The sequence below is a fragment of the Aythya ferina genome, assembly GCF_964211825.1.
Source record: "Aythya ferina genome assembly, chromosome: 18".
Lineage (NCBI taxonomy): Eukaryota > Metazoa > Chordata > Aves > Anseriformes > Anatidae > Aythya > Aythya ferina.
Genome location: NC_140317.1, coordinates 6,409,634 through 6,427,807, shown reverse-complemented (window position 1 = coordinate 6,427,807; position 18,174 = coordinate 6,409,634). Strand labels below are relative to the sequence as shown.

The window sequence follows — 18,174 nt, the reverse complement described above, 5'->3', positions numbered from 1 at the left end:
GTGTAAGGTCACCAAACATGTCCTCCCATTTAGGGCTCTTTGTTGCCATGTTCAAGAAAGAAATGGTGCACCATAAAGTCAGTGTCTTAGCCTTGGAAGTGTTTCCTTTGTTGTCCCTTTCTTTCTCAAGGTATTTCAGAAGTAGAATCTGAAGAGCAGTGTTTTTTTCCCTGTGATATTGCAAGTACTGGCAGTGTGTGTGTTTTACTCAGGTGAGACATGTGGAACTCGAGTGTGTGATTTTAATGGGTTTGATAGCGTGGGGCTTCTTTAAAAACACTGCCGATGATGAGCGTATTTGCTTTGGTAGTCCTGCAGACAGGCCAGTTTGTGGAGGCTTTAGGCCTTTTACTTCTCTAGCTCAAGGAGTTGTACTGAACAATAGCAAAGAAGGATTTCACTTATAGTCTGAGCAGGTGCAGGGTAAATGAATGCCCGTTTGATGGATTGAAAGACTGGAGATGCCGTGTCATTTCTTAGGGAATCAGATGTTCCTCCTGGTACTGCTACAGGTTGTATTTTAGGGGCAATAGCTGCAATGACAAGAAAGTGCTGTTACTGCCAGGATGGAGCATATCAGCTTTTTTTTTTTTTTTTTCAGCATCATGAAGGAATTTGCAGAAGTGTTTGATGCTGAGTCTATAATGTGAGCTTAAGGAAGCACTTCGGTACTGAGCTTTAGTTAGTGTAGTATTTAGTTAGTGTAGTATTTATGTGAGCTTGTCCTTGGTTTTAAAAAGTAAAGACGTATTGTATGTTGAGTTGTATGTTTTGTGTTTACTTTCTGCAGTAAAAAAAAAAAACAGTTTCAAGGGAAAATCATCATTATCACTGTGGAGTTCAGTGTGGTCCAGACAGCCTGCCTGGTTGAAAAGGCCAGTGAATGTTTGTCACTTAAATGTATCCAGAATGGTTTAAGAAGCAAATAATAAAGCAAAAACAGCTTTGAATAGTATCTTTAAACTTGGATTATTGACTTAGATTTCCTTTTCTTCGACTAAACATATGAGGAAAGTAAAAGAACTAGCTCAGTGTAAATTGTGTGTGTTTATGATGAGTGCTTGCCTCTGGTTGGAACGAAAACAACGTAGCTGAGAGCTGTGTAATGAGCGGTTCTGGTCCTACAGCATCTGCAAGTGGTGTAGAACCCAACAGGAGCAAGGCAACTTTCTGCAGAAGGGATATATTGGTAGGACCGCAAGCAGGCAGAATGCCTGTCTGACTGAAAGGTGACGGAGATCACGGCCTCCCACTGGCAGAAACACATCTGGGCTTGTTTAGAAATCCCTGCTGGCTTTTCATGTGAAATAAAGTCCTTTTCATTCTCCCATCTTTCAGCAAATTGTTTCCCTACTCAGAATGGACACTGGAGAACAGGAAACATGTTTGTAATCAACAAAATTCCTACAAAATCTGGGTTGTTTTCAGTGTCTAATGTAGGCTTTTGTTTATATTGCTTTATTGCTTGTCATTTACCTGTTTGGCGTTGTTTGCACTGTATATATGTATGTATTTAGCTGGCAGTAAACCCAGCTACTACCTGAGATTTTTCTTAATTTTTTTCCAAAGTTTGGGGAATGCAGTTACCTGAAAGTAGATTTATTAACAAATTATTTTTATTTCCTTATCCTACTGTAAGTACATACTTAGTGGAAGCATATTTATTGAACATTATTTTAAATATATTCTTTTGTTATTCTTTCAGTGAGGGAAAATTTCTCTTCATCCTGTCTGCCTTCTGTCTGCCAAGAGACAACCTTTAGACGCTTTCATGTTAGCAGGGAAAAATGAATTTTTTTTTTTTTTTTAAAGGAAGTTTAACAGAAGTTTCCACTAAAATTCAATGTAATTTACTGCTAGCCTTATCTTCCCTAATCATATCTAGGAGACAGAAGCGGACTAAATGTACTTTGCTATTTCTAAATGTAGTCTGTTTTTCTAAATAGCATCTTTTTCTAAATTCAGTAGTATGTTTTTTCTAAACAGACTAAATATACATTTGCAGCTAGATTCAGATGTGCACTTCTTTGTCTGATGTGTCATGAGGGAAAATTATTCTGAAAAATGGTTTAATTATTCAACTTTTGTTCACAGTTTTAAACAAAAAACATCCAAACTGTTGACTGTATAAACCAGTATCTGTCAACAGTTGCTGAATTCAGTATCATAAATGCAATATCTTTGATAGGGAATCTGTGATTATGTAATATACAGCTCTATAAATTTAACATCTTAATTATCTGTTATTGGTGAAACTCTGTAAGTTCTTACCAGTGCAGTGTGTGGTTGAGTGTCACTGCTATCTATCACTGGCCTATGAAATTGAGAAATTTGTAAAGTGCTCTGGTTTTGTGGCATTGTCTTTCTGCTTTTACTCATTAGAACTTAATCTCTTCTTTCTTTCTTTGATTCTTTCTTTTTTTTTTTCCTATCACTGACATAGAATGCAACCTCATTACTAAGAACTATTTCTTCAGGATTATTTTCTCTTTTCCACTTCATCACAGTAAAGAATCTTCAAAATGCGTTGAAGTTTGATTTTGCAGTTAGCTTTCTTTTTTATAGTTGTCCAGCCTGAGTATTAAAAAGCTAGGTGGATGAACTGACTCAGTTTTGTCTGGGATGTGATTTGTATTTTGTACCATTCTTCCTCATCATTTGATTGCTTTATTTTATTTGGGATTAAGACATAAGTCTTAAACTACTGTTCTTTTTTTTTTTTTTTTTTTTTTTCCATCCCAGGAAGAATCACAGAACTAAACAGCAATGCGTTATGTAAAACTTGTAAATAATAACTGATAGATAAATGGAGAGACTTTTAAAAAATATTTTAAATAAAGGTTAAAGGTCACTCAGGGTAAGAGTTCATAGTTTTGGAATATTAGAGAACAAAAATGTATTTATTTTCTTAAAAAGCGTTTTAAAGTTTTTGCGGTCATAGTGCTCCCTCTTAGGCTGGATTTTACATAATACTGATGATCTTGGTGATAGCCTAAGACCCAAATCTGCAGTCTTGTTAGTTTTGCCAATCGCGTCCACATGACATAGTGCTTTGTTAGGGGGAAACAGACCAAACTGTCTGTTGATGAAAACATAACATTGACCTGTATGGTGAATAGAATTCTGGATTTCATTTGGATTATTTAAATCAAGTTGATTATTTTTCATCTTTGTGAGTGTATGAGTCCCGTTTAAATTTATCTCTTGTGCAAGATCATAACTGGAACCTTTTAGCACAAGAGCTTATGTTGTGTATTGTAAGCGATAAAAGTAACATTGTTCTAAGCATTTTCATTCCTCAGTTTTGGATGGATTTCTTTTTGCATTCTTGGTTTTTAGGGATTTAACAAGAAGACAACAAGGTGTGAACAAAGCTCAGTTAAAATATAACTCCTATATTTTGTAAGAAAAAACAGATTGTAATTAAAAAAAAATATATCTCTGTGGTATACAGAGAAATATGATTATTGTTCTTACAGGCAAGGGTAAATGTTTTGCTATAATGTTTGCTTGATGAATTCTTGATAAAGTAGATTAGATGGCAAATATTATTGTCAAAGTTCTGAAGTAACTGTTGAAGAGAGTTTCATTCTCCCTTTATAATAAAGGCTGAGAAATCAGAATTTTTCCACTGTTGGTTTTGAAAATGATTAAAATCTTATATTTTTACTAACCATATCCTGGATACAGAAAAATGCTTTTGCCGATATATCTCTTTCTTCTTTTAAGAACTTGCATGCCACAAGAGTCAGTTTTATTATTCTATTGTTTTATCTTTAACCTTCAATTGTGTTAAATAGTTGGAGCTACTTCTAAAGCTCTTTTCATTCTCCTGTTGATTTTGGTAAGACTGTCGTGTCACCTTTATATCGAGATCATTCAACCCTCCAAGCCCTACTTATCCAAGCACTAATGTTGCTGTTGATTTGACTGAAAGTTTTAATGTGAAAGTTTTTGGAAATTCAATACTTGTATTTTGGCTTTAGCAGAAATCTCCTTTGAATAATTTTAGTGTGAGGAACGGTTAAAAGAATGGATGTAGACCAGGAACTCAGGAACGAGAACCAACCATGAATTATGTTTCCCTGATAAGCTAGAAACATTTGGAAATACACTGAGGAGAAACAGGTTGTATTAGCTTTAACCAGTGTGTAAGAGAGACTCAGTACAGCTCAGACCGCAAAGAATGTTTCTTCGTATTGCCAGCATGTCTCAAATCTCATGCTTTTAAGCAAGGTTAGTTCCTTATCCACATCCACTGCCAATATATGGCTATTAGAGCTTGTGGTTAAAGAGATGTTGGGTGTCTTTAGAAATGTAAAATGTGTGAGTGTCCATAAGAAATGTGTTGATTGCAACATCTGTCATGTAGTAGTTAGGCCATTTACAGTTTGAACAGGATTGAGTTTAACCCACTAAGAGTGTAAAGTGTCAAGTCGCATTATCAGTGTGGTTTTTTTTTTGTTTGTTTGTTCGTTTTACTGTGTTTTGAGTTACTGCAGGTTTCAGGTTTTGTTACCTCTTCAGTATATGTACTCAGAGCTGTCACAGTGCTCAAGAATATGCTTCGCTTGGTTGTAGTCAGTCTGTATTTCTATCACCGATGCATTTGAACTCCTGTTGATAAATAATGCTATTTGTGATTGTTGTTGATAAGATTATTGTTAAGTAATAAGATTATTATTGATTATTGTTTTTGATAAGTAACAAGGTTATTGTCGATAAGTAACGCTATCTCAGAAATCACTGAAAGACTCAACCTAGGAAAGAAAAGCCTTATTCTATATATTGCACTGCTGGTGGTTCTTATCTGACTGGAGATTGACTTGCATTGTGGAAAAGTGGTAGAAATAAGTGTTTTGCTGGGTTTTGTAGACACGTGCAAGTATTGCTTGGAAAATCAGAGACCTACAAAGAAAGGGTTTTTTACTCTTTGATGTTGCTTAAAGTTTGAGGACTCAACCTATACACAGCTATGACTGGAAGATTCTGATGAATCTGGTTAACACGCAACTTTAATCTCTCATTGTGTCTGCTTTTAGGTGACAACAGCAAGATCATTTAACGTCTTCAGCTTTTATACCACTAGCAGATACTCTAGACTGTTTTAGACTTGTCTCCTTATTCTGTCAGTCTGTATACATACAAGTTTGTAGTCTATCTGCTTGATTAGTAAGTTTGTGTGCTTTGAATGGGAATATGTGTTAGAAAGCAAGAATCTTAGTTTCCACATGAAATGAGGGCTTCATTTAAAATGAAGAACTTTTTGAGTTGATAATGTTATTAGCTATATCTGTTTTATTGGTATTTGTACTTTATAAATTATTTTACTTCTTGTTAGTGACTATCATCCTGCCATATACTCCTCCGTTGGCTCTCTTCTTTCCTACCTACATAGGTATTTTCACTTTGTGCATTTTAAAGAAGGCACTGAAAGCTTACTTGGAGAAGCTTTAGTGGAATGGTTTTCAATTATTTTAATCTATCAAAGTAGCAGATGAAAATAAGAATGCATTTAAAAAATGCTCTTTCTCATTTTTAACTCCACTTGCTCAGAGGCATTGAAGAAGTTAGATGCAAATGTGTTACTTCCGGCTCTTTGAAAGAAACAAGTAATGGGCACAGTGACTTTCATATTTGTTCCATTTGTACGTCTGACTGCAAGCCAGTAAAATGATGTTAACTTAACAGCATATTCTAATGTGTATCTGAGTACTGTACTGTGACCTTTTTATATTCAGTAACAGTGTGCTATTTATTGCAGGATGATGTGATGATGCCACAGCGGGTTAGACTGCAGTACGAAGCTGCCATTCAACACCCAAACAGTGTGAGTACTTTCTTGTGTGTGTTTGTGCTTTTCTTTTTTTTCTTTTACAGAGTGCCGGATACATCTTTAAAAGGATATGAAAATTTCACAGTAGGTCTGGTGGAGGCAGAGCAATACACAGTGTATTCTTTTCCTTTATTTTTAATCCTTGCACTGAATAGTAGCTTTGATTGAACTTCTTTTCCTCTATTTTTCGCTGTGTAGTAAACCAAACGTCATTGTGACTGTGGTACCCTTTCTCAAATAAGTATACAGGTTTCCTTAGTGTATATAACTTAAAGGAGAATGCCTTTTTGATATAGCTCTCCAAGGTAATGTGAAAAGCTATAAAGGATCAGTTACAAGAATGGTCTAACTGTTTGAAATATTTAAGAAACTGTAAGGAATGCATGTGTTATCATTAATAAACTGGCCTACAGTTAAATCAGTGTTTTTCCCTGGTGTCTGCAAAAGAAAACATTATTAAGTCGGATGCCATTATTTATTCTTGTGACATGAACTATCAAGGCAATCTATGAAAGAGTTGTTTTATGATCTGTCTGATCATGATGTTAAATCAATTTCTGTGATTAAGTCAAATATCCCTTGGAGAGAATTTGTGTGTATATACTCTTTACCTGAAAATAATAAACCAAAGTAATTTTCTATGACAGTTACTTTTTGTCAATATTACTGACATATACATTCCTTTATAAATCTGAAAACTGAGCTTGTACTCCTATCAACAATGTTTGGCAAAAAATGGTATAAATGAAATAAATCTCGCAAGAGAAAATGTCAGAGGTGTTAAAACTGTGTGCCAGAGGTTTCTGGTAAAGAAAGGGTATTTGACTTGGTCTGTGAAGAAGATATTTCCTGCAGTTCTTGGAACAAAATGGACGGTTTGAAGATTATCACTGTCTGGGAATTAAACACCATTTGAACTTTTCCTCCCCAAAACACTGACTTCAAAGAAGAGATTATTGCGGTTGTTTCAGCTAAGGAATCCCTGCCAAACAACCTGCTGCTTAGTGGTAGGATGTGTACCTGCTCATCGCAACACCTGTGCTAGGTCTCTGATGAAATCTGATAATCCTTACAATGTAATTTATGAAATTATAGTTTTAGTAGCACCTGAGTAGCAGTTAACCTAGTTCATATTATGAACATTAATAAAAAGATACATGGAAAGTTGTTTTTGTTCTGATATGAATCAGTTAATGTAATTCTGTAGTAAAATGCCAAGGAACCGGAGAGGCAAGTTGATCCAGTTAGCTTGCTCTGTGGAGACCAGTGTTAGGAGCTATCGTATTTCTTGCTTGTATGACTTCTGTATCTGTCTATTGAGACTTTTTTAATTAGACTAATTTCAACTAAACAGTTTGTAGGCTGTTTAAAAAACACTTCAACTGTTTTGTTTATATTCTGCTATAATTTAGTGTCTAACAACATTAGGTATGAGCCATTAAGTGGCAATTAAATAAATAGTAATGAGCGCCTGAACAGACTGAAGGGTATGTCTCCATGATATATTCCAACCAACACAAACTTGTTCTTCCTAGGCTCTAAGCTCTTCTGAAGCTGTGGTCCCGTTTTAGGGTGGTACTACTTGTCTATTTACAAAGCTTAACTTGTGCTTTGCACTTCTCTAAATAAAATTGTCTGGAGTCAGTTTGACTTAGTATGGGAAATCGGGGTTTCCACTTTTCAGTTATCTGACATTAATACAGAAAATATTCAATTCAGAGAAATGTAAAAAAAAAAATCTCTCAAATGAATGGAAAAAAAGGCCTGAGATCTTAAGAAAAATGATAGGATGTGCGTGCTCCTCATATGTCATAGATGTAGCACGTGTAGGAAGAGATGCTTATGTGAAGAATCCCTTCTGGGTTAATACTGTGTATTCCAGAACTCTAATTGAAAGGCCTGAAAGGAAAAATGGGAACATCTCCAGCTGCTCCTAAGGCATAAATGTATCAGTTTGGTCCAGAGACCCCCCTGTAGTTCTGACATAACTTCATTTATCTTAAGAAAATAAGTGAGAACCTATCCACAAATACACATACCAATGTCAGGGTGCTCTGCTATTCTTTACAAAGTGATCTCTCTTCTGCCTTCAGAATCATCACACCATTCAATTTTCTGGCTTTTGAAGATGTTTGGGGAGGTTTGAATAAGGTTCTGTTCCGTTTTTGAGGTTCTGACTGTAGCGTAGTGGAGGGGCAGTGGAAAGCAGAAGCTTAAGAAATGCCTGTGAAGCAATGAGCTTTTTTGGTTTGTTCCTGAAATTCGAATTTGCAGACTTGGACTTTCCAGTATTTTGCAACTTTTCCTGACCTGGATTTATAGTTTAATTTTGACTTAATGTAGTCTCAATGTACTTACAGACATTTTGTTCCTTTTGTTTATTCCTAGCCATGCAAGTTGTTACCGAATGCCAGATTTGGGGACTAGTATTTCCAGTAGCTTCTAATATTGTAGGTTTTAGTCTACTGAAACCTATTGTTACTAACATAGATATACAAGTAAGAAAAATCTCCAACTTTCTCCACCAAGAGGAACTTTCTTCCAGAACCTAACTAATCCCTGAGGTTCTTCCTCATCCATGTTATTGTGAAGTGTAGATAGACTGCCTCACCCTGACTTGAAGTCTGGTCAATGAACAGTGGCACCAAAGATTCTGGATGCCTTTGGAATGACTCCTCAGCTGGGTGTTCTTCAAAGAAAGTGGTGTCTTGGCTTGCTCCCAGGATCAGGTAGTAGAGTTAACTGGAGTAACACTGCAGAAGCTCTTAGCTTTATCAGTCTAATTTCCTGTGTTGTGGACTACTTAATCAAGCTTTGAAAAAGCCAGAACAAAAGTTCTGCTCAACTCTCTTGAGCTTTTCTTATCTTGAGGACTTTCAAAAAAATAAAAATCCTGTAGGACAGAGTTATCCTGTTGTCGGTAACATTTACAGTAGAGGGTTTGGGATCTGAAAATGCAAATTACATTCAGTAAAATCATGTTGTATTAGTAGCTCTCTAGAACCACTGTCATCCCAACGTCTGGTGAATATACAGATATATTACATTATGTCTAGGTCTTGTTGACAGGGATTCTATAAATAGGACACCCTCAGAGGATACAAGTTTTTGAGGCTATTGATAATACGATAGCTACCAACCTTTTGGCTCTACTTGTCTAGTGCAGATGTGCACTTATGCAGCATATGCATGTGCCTTCAAATTGCTTATGCTCTTATCAGATAACGAATGACTTTGTTACTAGATAATGAATGATTGTGTTACTAAAATTTCTCACTCTAGTTTTTAGCAGCATCTATTCTATTTACTGCTCTTATCCCATTTATTCAGGATTACCCATCACAAATCATGTATGTTTTATTGGCAGCTAGTACATGAAAAGACTCAAATCACATTTCCACTGTTTCTGAGAAATTCACACCTTCCTATTTTATTTTACTTCTGGAGAAGGTCTGATGTTGTGTATATACTAGAGTTCTATTAAAAAAGGCTTCTGAATTTGGAGTAGCCCAGGAAATGTACTCTTCCAATGTTGTTGCCGAAACCACACACGCGCAGACGTGAACGATGAAGTCTTTCACACCTATGGTCCACATACATTCTGTTATTGAATTTGGGCCAAGTATTGTATTGGGCAAAGTGTCCTTTAAGAATTCCTACGGCTTTTTGTTTCAAAGACAGATGAGATTTCTGCCTGCATCCGCTCCCAGATGATTTTGACTGTTTACAGTCAAAATCAATTGACCTTCTCATCTATCTTAGAGCCATACTGAATGTTTTTTGAACACCACATTGTTGTCTTGGCATGGTGAAGTGTTTACTCTTCCTCTCATCAGTGTTTAATTTGGGAATATGTGTGCCGTCACAATATGACTACATATGAACAGTATACAGCATCCAATCTTTGTATCTTTCTTTCTGCAGAATTGCTTAGAAAATAAACAAGCTCTTCCTCGCTTCCTTGTCTTCCCAACAGCTGGCATCGCAGTCTTGGTTATTTCCTTTTCTTTTCACTGGCTGAATAAGAGGTGGATTTGTACAAGTGTCAGAGTGAACACCTTTCTTTTGTTTTAAAATTACTAGCCTCTTTCCCAAACATACAGGATATTTAGGCATGTGAGAGAACATTGAGATACTGTTTGCATTTTTTTCAATGAGAAATTCTCACTGTTTTGCATCTCTAAAGCAAATACTTGGCGTATGCTGTAGCTTGGATTTAGGTCAAGAACTGTAACGCCTCAGGCAATTTTAACCTATTGCATTGAATCTGTTAAACAACTGACTAAATTGTACATATCTTTGGTTAATGTGACCCTCAGGTAGTCGATTGGATTGAGCAAACTGGAGCGTGCTGCTAGTTTGCAGACCTGCTCATCTGCCCCAGGGAAGCAGTAAACAAATACTGTGCAGTCAACAAATGAATTAGAGAAATGGACAAATGAATAAGGTAGTGGAGCTTGATCCTGTCTTTAAGGCACAACTTCAGGCCTGTCTTCCTCCCTACTCCCTCTGAACATCCAAAATTAACTAAACTTAGAAATGAAGTCTTATTTTCTTTTCTTATTTTCTTATTGAAAGTTATGTTCTAGTAGATTCGTTTTTTGTATTGTTGTTATACCCTGCCGTTCTGCTTGCCTAGACCTGTTGTATAGTTCTATTACATGTTTGAAAGACAGTGTTTTTTCTCTTCTCCATTTTCTTTACCTGTTCCTTATTTAGCACTGTGCATCTGGTTAGAGGTTACTATTTTTTTTTTTTCTTTTCTCTACTGCAGGAACAAGCATTTCATTTCCTTTTTCTGTAACTAAATGGATCTGACTCCACTCTAATAATAATTGATTATGTCTGTCCTTTTAGCTTCCACCTTATTCATTTAAACCGATATTTGAAATTGTAAGATTTACTCAGTAGAAACAGAAAGTATACAATAAAATGAGTAGATCCTCTCTTACAGTTATAAATAATGTCTACTTTGTGCAACACTAAGACTATTCATTTTAATGTGGAACAGAACTTTTTTAAGAACAACATTCTGATTTTTTAGGTGGCTGTCATGATGATATTTAATTATTTTTCAAAATACCTGAAGGATGACGATGTTTCAATTGCTGCTGTATTGTTATGATACTGGGGTTTTATATATTAATCCATGGGAACACTGGGAATGGCTTAAAAATATTGGGCATTGCAGTGTTCTGATTGCAAAAAGACTAACAGGCGTTTTTGTATCATCTGTCAATGAGTTCCAAATTTTAGATCTAGCTCTTGTCCTTGAGGGGAGGGAGGTACTTCAAGGTAGTTTAGACCAGTTTTCATTCACAGTCCTGCACAGCAGAGCAGCTCTTTAAATGAGAGTGTGCTCTGATTGTTTTGTGTACAAATAGAATGGTGCATGTAAATAGTTTGTTCTCAGTGTCTTGCTTTGCTGAATAATGAACACATTGCCTTCTCATCTATCACACATAGTGTTCACATCCAACTTATCTCAGGTATGCAACTGCACATGTAGAAACTCTTGTGGTAGAATTTATGAGTGCAGCATCACTCCTTAGAGCACCGGCTTGTACAGCAGAAACTTTTCACTGTAGTATTTTGCTGAGCAGCTGTGCCATAATATATCAAATTAATGGGGCTCCTTTGTTTCTGCTTATTATCACAAGTCTGGAATAAAGACGGGATTGTTTTATTTATTTCGTGCCAGACCAGGCTGCTTCATGATGAAAGGGGAGAATGGGATAAAAAATAAAAATGGGAAGAAAAATAAAGACGGAGGCCACCTTATAAACTAGCAGTCAACAGTAGCAGTTTGGGAGTATTGGCAGTCAGTGTGTAGTGATTACATTCCACATACCAACAGAGTTTGGTCACCTCTGAAAGATCTTAAAGCCTTTTGTTTGCTGTATCTTCTTATTAGTGTAATGTTGGAGTAGTCCTGAAAAAACAGATTGCTCCTTCAGACTGCATGCTGTGCCTCATCTGTATACTTTCTGTTAGGAGTCAAAATGATTATTATGCAGTCTGGTAATTACTTTGCACTTAGGCAAGGGTTTAGTCTAATGGACAAGATAGCCTTCTTTGCATAGCTAGAGCTGGCAAAACTGAGGTAATGCATATCTCCTGTACCTACATCTTAAACTAGTCTTTTGTTGCCTAGTACTAATTAGAATTGAGAAGCTCTAAATCTTGTGTGGATTTTCATACAATTACACCTGGTACTTATTTTTTCCCTAAACCAAAACCCATGAAAATGTAGAATTAATTTGCGGCTCCATTGGAGTTGCAAGTCTGTAGTAAGCTTATTGGGAAGTGACCTGAATTCTGAAAGTGTTCATGAACTATCCAGCAAATTTGGATAGCAGTATGACATTACACGGTAGAAATGTGTTCTGTACTATGCCATTCCTCATCTGCTTTTTTTGAGGAAGGGGTTAGCAACATTTTTCTGTAGTGAGAGCCTTTATTCCTGACTGATGAGTACCTTTTCTCTACTTAAATTAGTGCTTTAGTCTGTATGCAAAATGAGGTGAGAGCATGTATGTAATTTTGCAGGTGTGAAAAGATAATAAGCATATATGAAGCTTCACTAAACTGTCATTAAACATAATTTCATAATGTTGAAATGCTACCTTCATTTGGTGTGATAGTAAAGTACCTCCATTTAAATTCTGTCCTTCCTGCGTGTAACGTGCTGGTGGCTGTTGGTAATCTCTCGTTCTGTGTCTTCTACTCAAGTCCAGGTTTTACCAATCTCCTTGTTGGTGTTTCATCTTCCAGGTCATGCAGATAGTTTAGCAGATTGTTCTTTGATAAATGCTTTTATTCTGGGCATGAACTTGATTAAAATCTTCATCATGTAGAGCTTAAGTAATCTTTGTTTCTCCTTAGTTAATTTGCATAACCTCCCCTTCTGTCTCCCTTACTCAGCACGTTTGAGGTAGGTCGCTGTGCGTTGCCCAGGCATGTCCTAGCGAGCAGTGCATCTAGAGTTTAGCTTCAATATAAGCGTTAATTCACAGAACATCTATCGAAGAGAAACAGATTGGATACTGGCACGTCTTGATAGGCGACCAGATCAAATTAGTTTGCTCCAATCTGTGTAGAAATTTGCTACAGTAAATGGGCTTAAGGAGATCTGAGGAATATCTGGTCCATGTTTGGCATGGACAGAGTGGAAAATGAATCATAGAATGGCTCAGGTTGGAAGGGACTTTAAAGATCACCCAGTTCCAACTCCCCTGCCATAGGCAGGGATGCCGCCCACTAGATCGGATTGCTCAGGGCTTCATCCAGCATGGTCTTGAACACATCCAGGAATGGGGCAAATGAACTGAAATTTTATTTTTGGGGTGCTAAAAATTCTCAATAGTCCAAAATCAGTTTAATTTTCATCCAGGAGAATAAAGTGTACAGATAAATGTTTTCATGAACTAGTGTTAATTATTCTGGGTGTTAGAACTTCAATACTGTGTACTGAGTTCCAGTGTACTGCATTGTCTTTACTTTTTTTCTCCACTCTGTGGAAAATGTATGTGACTATCCAATATAAATATTTTTTTTAACAATGTGAGAATTATTCTTACAGTGTTTTTCATTAATTGGGCCTTTCCATGTAAATCACCTAGATCGCTGGAGTTCAGCTGCATCTTCACTTTTTGTTAGACAACTTCCTTAAGATTCTGTTTAATTTGGTACTTCTGAAAAGCCACAGTGCTTTTCAAAGTCATGATGTCAGTTTAAATCTGTTTTACGTTTTATCAAATATTCCAAATGAGAGACATCTCAACTTGTGCCACTTCGTGATTAAAGTTTTGTTTAATATGGCCTCCACATGCCAATAAACCCATCAAATGGTTGTTACTGGATTGTTGTTACATATTGATAAATGTCTGATTATGGAGATTTCAGAATATTTCTTTTTAAAAACTGTCTTGAAGTACGTGACATTTGAAAAGTAAGATTCCCTATTCCTCATGTTAGATATTTCTCTGTGGTGATAGCTGTTATTAATGCAATCATACTTTATGGAGCTACAGACACAACTTGGTTTTAAAACTGCAGTCATGTAAACATTATTGTCATCAATGATTATTCCTAAGCCTTATGCAAAGAACAGGTTGTTTAAACATTTTGTCAGAATTCAAAGTGTTTACTTCATTTGCAACAAGTTCATATTGCATGTGCAGTAGCCTTACTGTAAAGGTTGAGCCCTTAGATCTTGTTTATCCCTGGATTGATGATTTTGAATGAGGGTTTTGAGGATTTCTGAGGGGTGGTACTTTTTCCTAGCCAAACTAGTCATCAAAAGCACAGGAGCTTGCTCCTTCACCTTTAAAAAAAAAAAAAAAAAAAGCTTTCAGAAACCGCTTAAATTTGTGTTCTGTCATAATTGAACACAGTCTGAATTCTCACACTTCCCTGTTCAGACTTGCTGCAGTATCTCTTCAGTGATACTTGAAATTTTTCCAAAAATACTGTGTTCCTACTTCATGATTTTGTTTATTTGACAATGTTCTTTTAAAACGTGTGCATGATGTGATGCTCAGCAGTCCTCATTCTGATTGCAATGCTTTGACTTCTTGGGTTTTATGTGAATTTGCTGAAGTACATTCATACTTCCTTGGTTTTTAATTACTCTTTTTTATGTGCTGAAAATAAACCTGTAACATCCTGTTGTGGACTTTGGATTAGAACCAGTGCTAAAAAGAAAGTTTAACGGGTGTTCTTTTGAAGGAAAAAAAATAAAATAAAGACTGCTACAAGATAAGAACATCTGCAGAAATTGATACTCATCTGACCTAAGGGACTTCACTGGGGAGTCAGCACTATTAACACATTTTTATACTTACTGAAAGAACTTTAAATAGTCTAGGAGTTTGTTTTGTATCTTTATACCTAATGCAAATGCTTCACAGGTTTCGTGTATTGGGGAGGAAAAAGGAAATATATTTTAACACCTTCTTTCCTGAGTATATCATATTGGAAAGATTTTAATGACATAAAAACATTCATTTATTTTTATTTTTGATTACACTAAGTCACCAGAGTCTTTTTAAATGATTGAAGATACTAGTGGCTCTAATGATTCTGCTGCTTTAAAAAATAAAGGGTCCTGGGCCTCAAGACAAACACCATATAAGTTAAATAAGATCTTTTAGTACTTGTAACAACATCAGTTTAAAGTGTTGTTTCTAGTAAGATTAAAATCGAAAATGCTGATGGTTGGTATAAATATCTAGTCTGTTTAGCTGTTGCTGTGCCATGTAAGGGTGTTGTTAGTAACACAGCCTTTCAGTTACTGCGATGACCATGTACTTGTGTGGGAACTCAATGTAAAGTCTGCTCGGTAAATAGCTGTATTTTGTAAATCTCCTTTCATCTACAGCAGTCAAATCAAGCCTGAGCAAGCATGATTATTATTGACACAATTTTACTTCCATAGTGATTAGCATTTTACAGACAGGTTCTTAATATAGCACCATTTCAATTTGATGGAATATCACCCAGTAATACCCTAACTATATACATCCCATTACATTTTTATAAATTATGGATTTAGATAAAGTTTGAGCTTTAATTACGTGCTGTAGGTAAAAATAGTAAGAAGCAGAACTGAAAATGGAGCTGATAAATTTCTTCAACACAATCCTCCTTACTTGCTCCAGTGTTCTGCAAATGAAAGAGGTTTAAGGATATAATTCCTATTATTCGTTATCTTTTAATTGGGTGAAGGTACAAATTAATAAGTGTAGTCATCTGTTCACATTTAGTTAAATGAGTGAAGCTGCTTATTGCCATTGGCAAAAATGTAGTCCAATACTTAGGTATTTTAATAGTTAAATATTAGTTTTACAATCATTCCAGTTAGCATGAGAAACTCCTAGTTATTATGATTAAATGACAAAAAAGAAGTGGTAGAAATTTTTGTTAGTGATGTTTCCAGTGAGAAATCAGTGATCTGACAAGATTCTGCTGGGTCATGCCCGGGCAAGTAACTATTACTCTATAAGCACTATTCCATAAGACTACTTAAAAAAAAAAAAAAAAAAAAAAAAAAAAAAAAAAAAAAAAGACTGAGGCAGTGTAGGATTTCTCTTTCCATGGTAGATTTCTAAGTAACAGTTCAAATGAATTTAATGAAGGGATGGTTAAACAGAATGCTGAAAATTTGGTGAGACTTCATAAAGCCCTGTGTTAACTGAAGGAGAGATTTGGGTATAAATGAGCAGAGCCTAGAAACCCTCTGGTATGTATAGCATGTTCCTTTTTTGGTCTGGCAGGTTGTTCAGTGAACTATGCAGTGACAAAACTAAGATGCACAGAAGGATTTATGAAATGGCTCTGGTAGGATTTTTGGGCTTCAGAATTTTCAAGTCGTGAAGGTTACGTTGGTGGTTAGACTACTAGAGTTGACTGCATGGCATATGGTACCAGTACATGGTCCCTTCTGTGACTTTTAGAAAACCTGGGTTCACCCACATAGTTTTAGACTTGTAATTGAAGAACTCTGATTAGGAGTCTAGTCATTCTAACCTCCCTGTATGAACAAAAGGGATATCTCCAGATTGCTTTTTCAGATTTTACAAAAAATGAGTTTTGTCTAGAGAAGTTTTGGATGCCCCATCCCTGGAAGCGTTTATGGCCAGACTGGATGGGGCTTTGAGCAACCTGGTCTAGTGGGAGGTGTCCCTGCCCATAGCAGGGGGGTTGGAATTAAGTGTTCTTTAAGGTCCCTTCCAACCCAATCCACTCTTATGTTTCTATGAAAATTAAGTCCTTGATTGTCAGTTTGTATGGTCATAGAATCATAGAATATGTTGTTTATATGTATGTGTACAAGCATATACATGTATGTATTTACATATGTTTTATTTATATATATACAGTGGACAATAGGTGCCTAATACCTTATAGAGAATTTATGCTTTCGCTTCTCTTTGTTCACTTCCCCTTTTTATAAAACTAAGATGGAAAAAAATGGATGGATAAAGTTGGAGACGAATTAGGTTTTCCTTCTTATTTCCTCTTTAGTATGACAGGCGGGTTCTGATCCATTGGCTGTCTCCCAAATAAGAGAGATTTTTGTTTGTTAGAGGAAATTATAGTGATGTTAAAAAAAAAAAAAAAGCCACATCTGCAGAAAATGTGTTGTTTTTAATTACTGTCAACTCATTTAATCTGTGCTTCCTGTCACCCACTTCTTTTTCCATTTATATGTGCGAGGGAAACACAAAACTCTAAAATGATGAAAATAAGAAACCTCTCTTTCTGGACATTGCATTTAAAAGCAAACACTAGTGAAAAGTTGGAACAAGTTCTGGCATGTAATTTGACGGCTGTTGTTGCTGCTGAGTATAGAACACTTGATTTATACACGTATCAGATATGCAAGCAATACTCTTGTATTTCAGTGGAACAATTTTGTAACTCACAGAACAGTGCATGTGCTCGTAGTACAGTTTTGTAATGTATGTAATAATCTAGTTCCTCTGAATATCATCAGAACCCTGAATTTTGTATTGATCAACAAGTAGTTGAACATGCTCATTAGATTTATAGTTTGCACAATATGGCTAACCCAGCGTGCTGTGACCAATTTAGAGCATCTGTTTCATGGAGAACCCAATTATTCTAGTTTTATTAATTTGACCGTTTTAATTATAGTTATTTTATGCTGGTTTTAATAGTTTTACAGTGCTCTAACTCCTAAAATGTTTAAATTTAGTGGCATAAAGTACATATCCATGACCAATTCTAATAATCTTAGTTAGATATGCTTTATTAACTTCACTCCTAATCATTGAAGTGACAGTTACTAGAGAGGAGACATTCAGGTGCCTAACCACAGATGTATCTTAAGATGTCAAAGTAGCATTCTATCTGAGACCACCTAGACCTTTATAATTTTTAAATTTACTTGTATGGCTTTTCAGAATATGTATTTGTTGGTAGTTAAGGTAAAACCAGAAAACTATTTTATGATCTTAATATTTCTTATCCATCACCATTTCTTGCTGTGATAAGTTATAAATTATTTGGTATTTCCTTGCAGAGATGCTAGTGCTTATTTAAGTAAACGGCTCAATAAGCTATAAGCCATGTTTCATATATGATACGAAGGCATTGTCTGTCTAGAAAATGAATTATCTAATGTGGTAGCAGAAAGGATTGTCATGTTTTTCTGTCCTGATTAGAGTTTTGTTGTTCCATGAAGAGCCATATTCCTTTGCCATGAGCCAGAAAAAATATTTTTTTACAGTTCATGTTACTGTTTACTATACAAGGCGATTAATACTGCATCACAGCATGTTCCTACTTGGAATCTGATATGTACTGCATTT

The 18,174-nt window shown here is 35.7% G+C and overlaps 1 protein-coding gene across 2 annotated transcripts in view; it reads left to right on the top strand.

Annotated features, from left to right (window-relative positions):
- The window catches only part of B3GNTL1 (UDP-GlcNAc:betaGal beta-1,3-N-acetylglucosaminyltransferase like 1), a 124,212-nt gene that overhangs the window by 14,899 nt on the left and 91,139 nt on the right, over positions 1 to 18,174 (top strand). For both annotated transcript variants that reach the window (XM_084492637.1, XM_084492636.1), the window contains exon 5: positions 5,765 to 5,830. In XM_084492637.1, the coding sequence (XP_084348763.1) occupies positions 5,765 to 5,830 (66 nt within the window). The remainder of the gene's footprint in view (positions 1 to 5,764; positions 5,831 to 18,174) is intronic.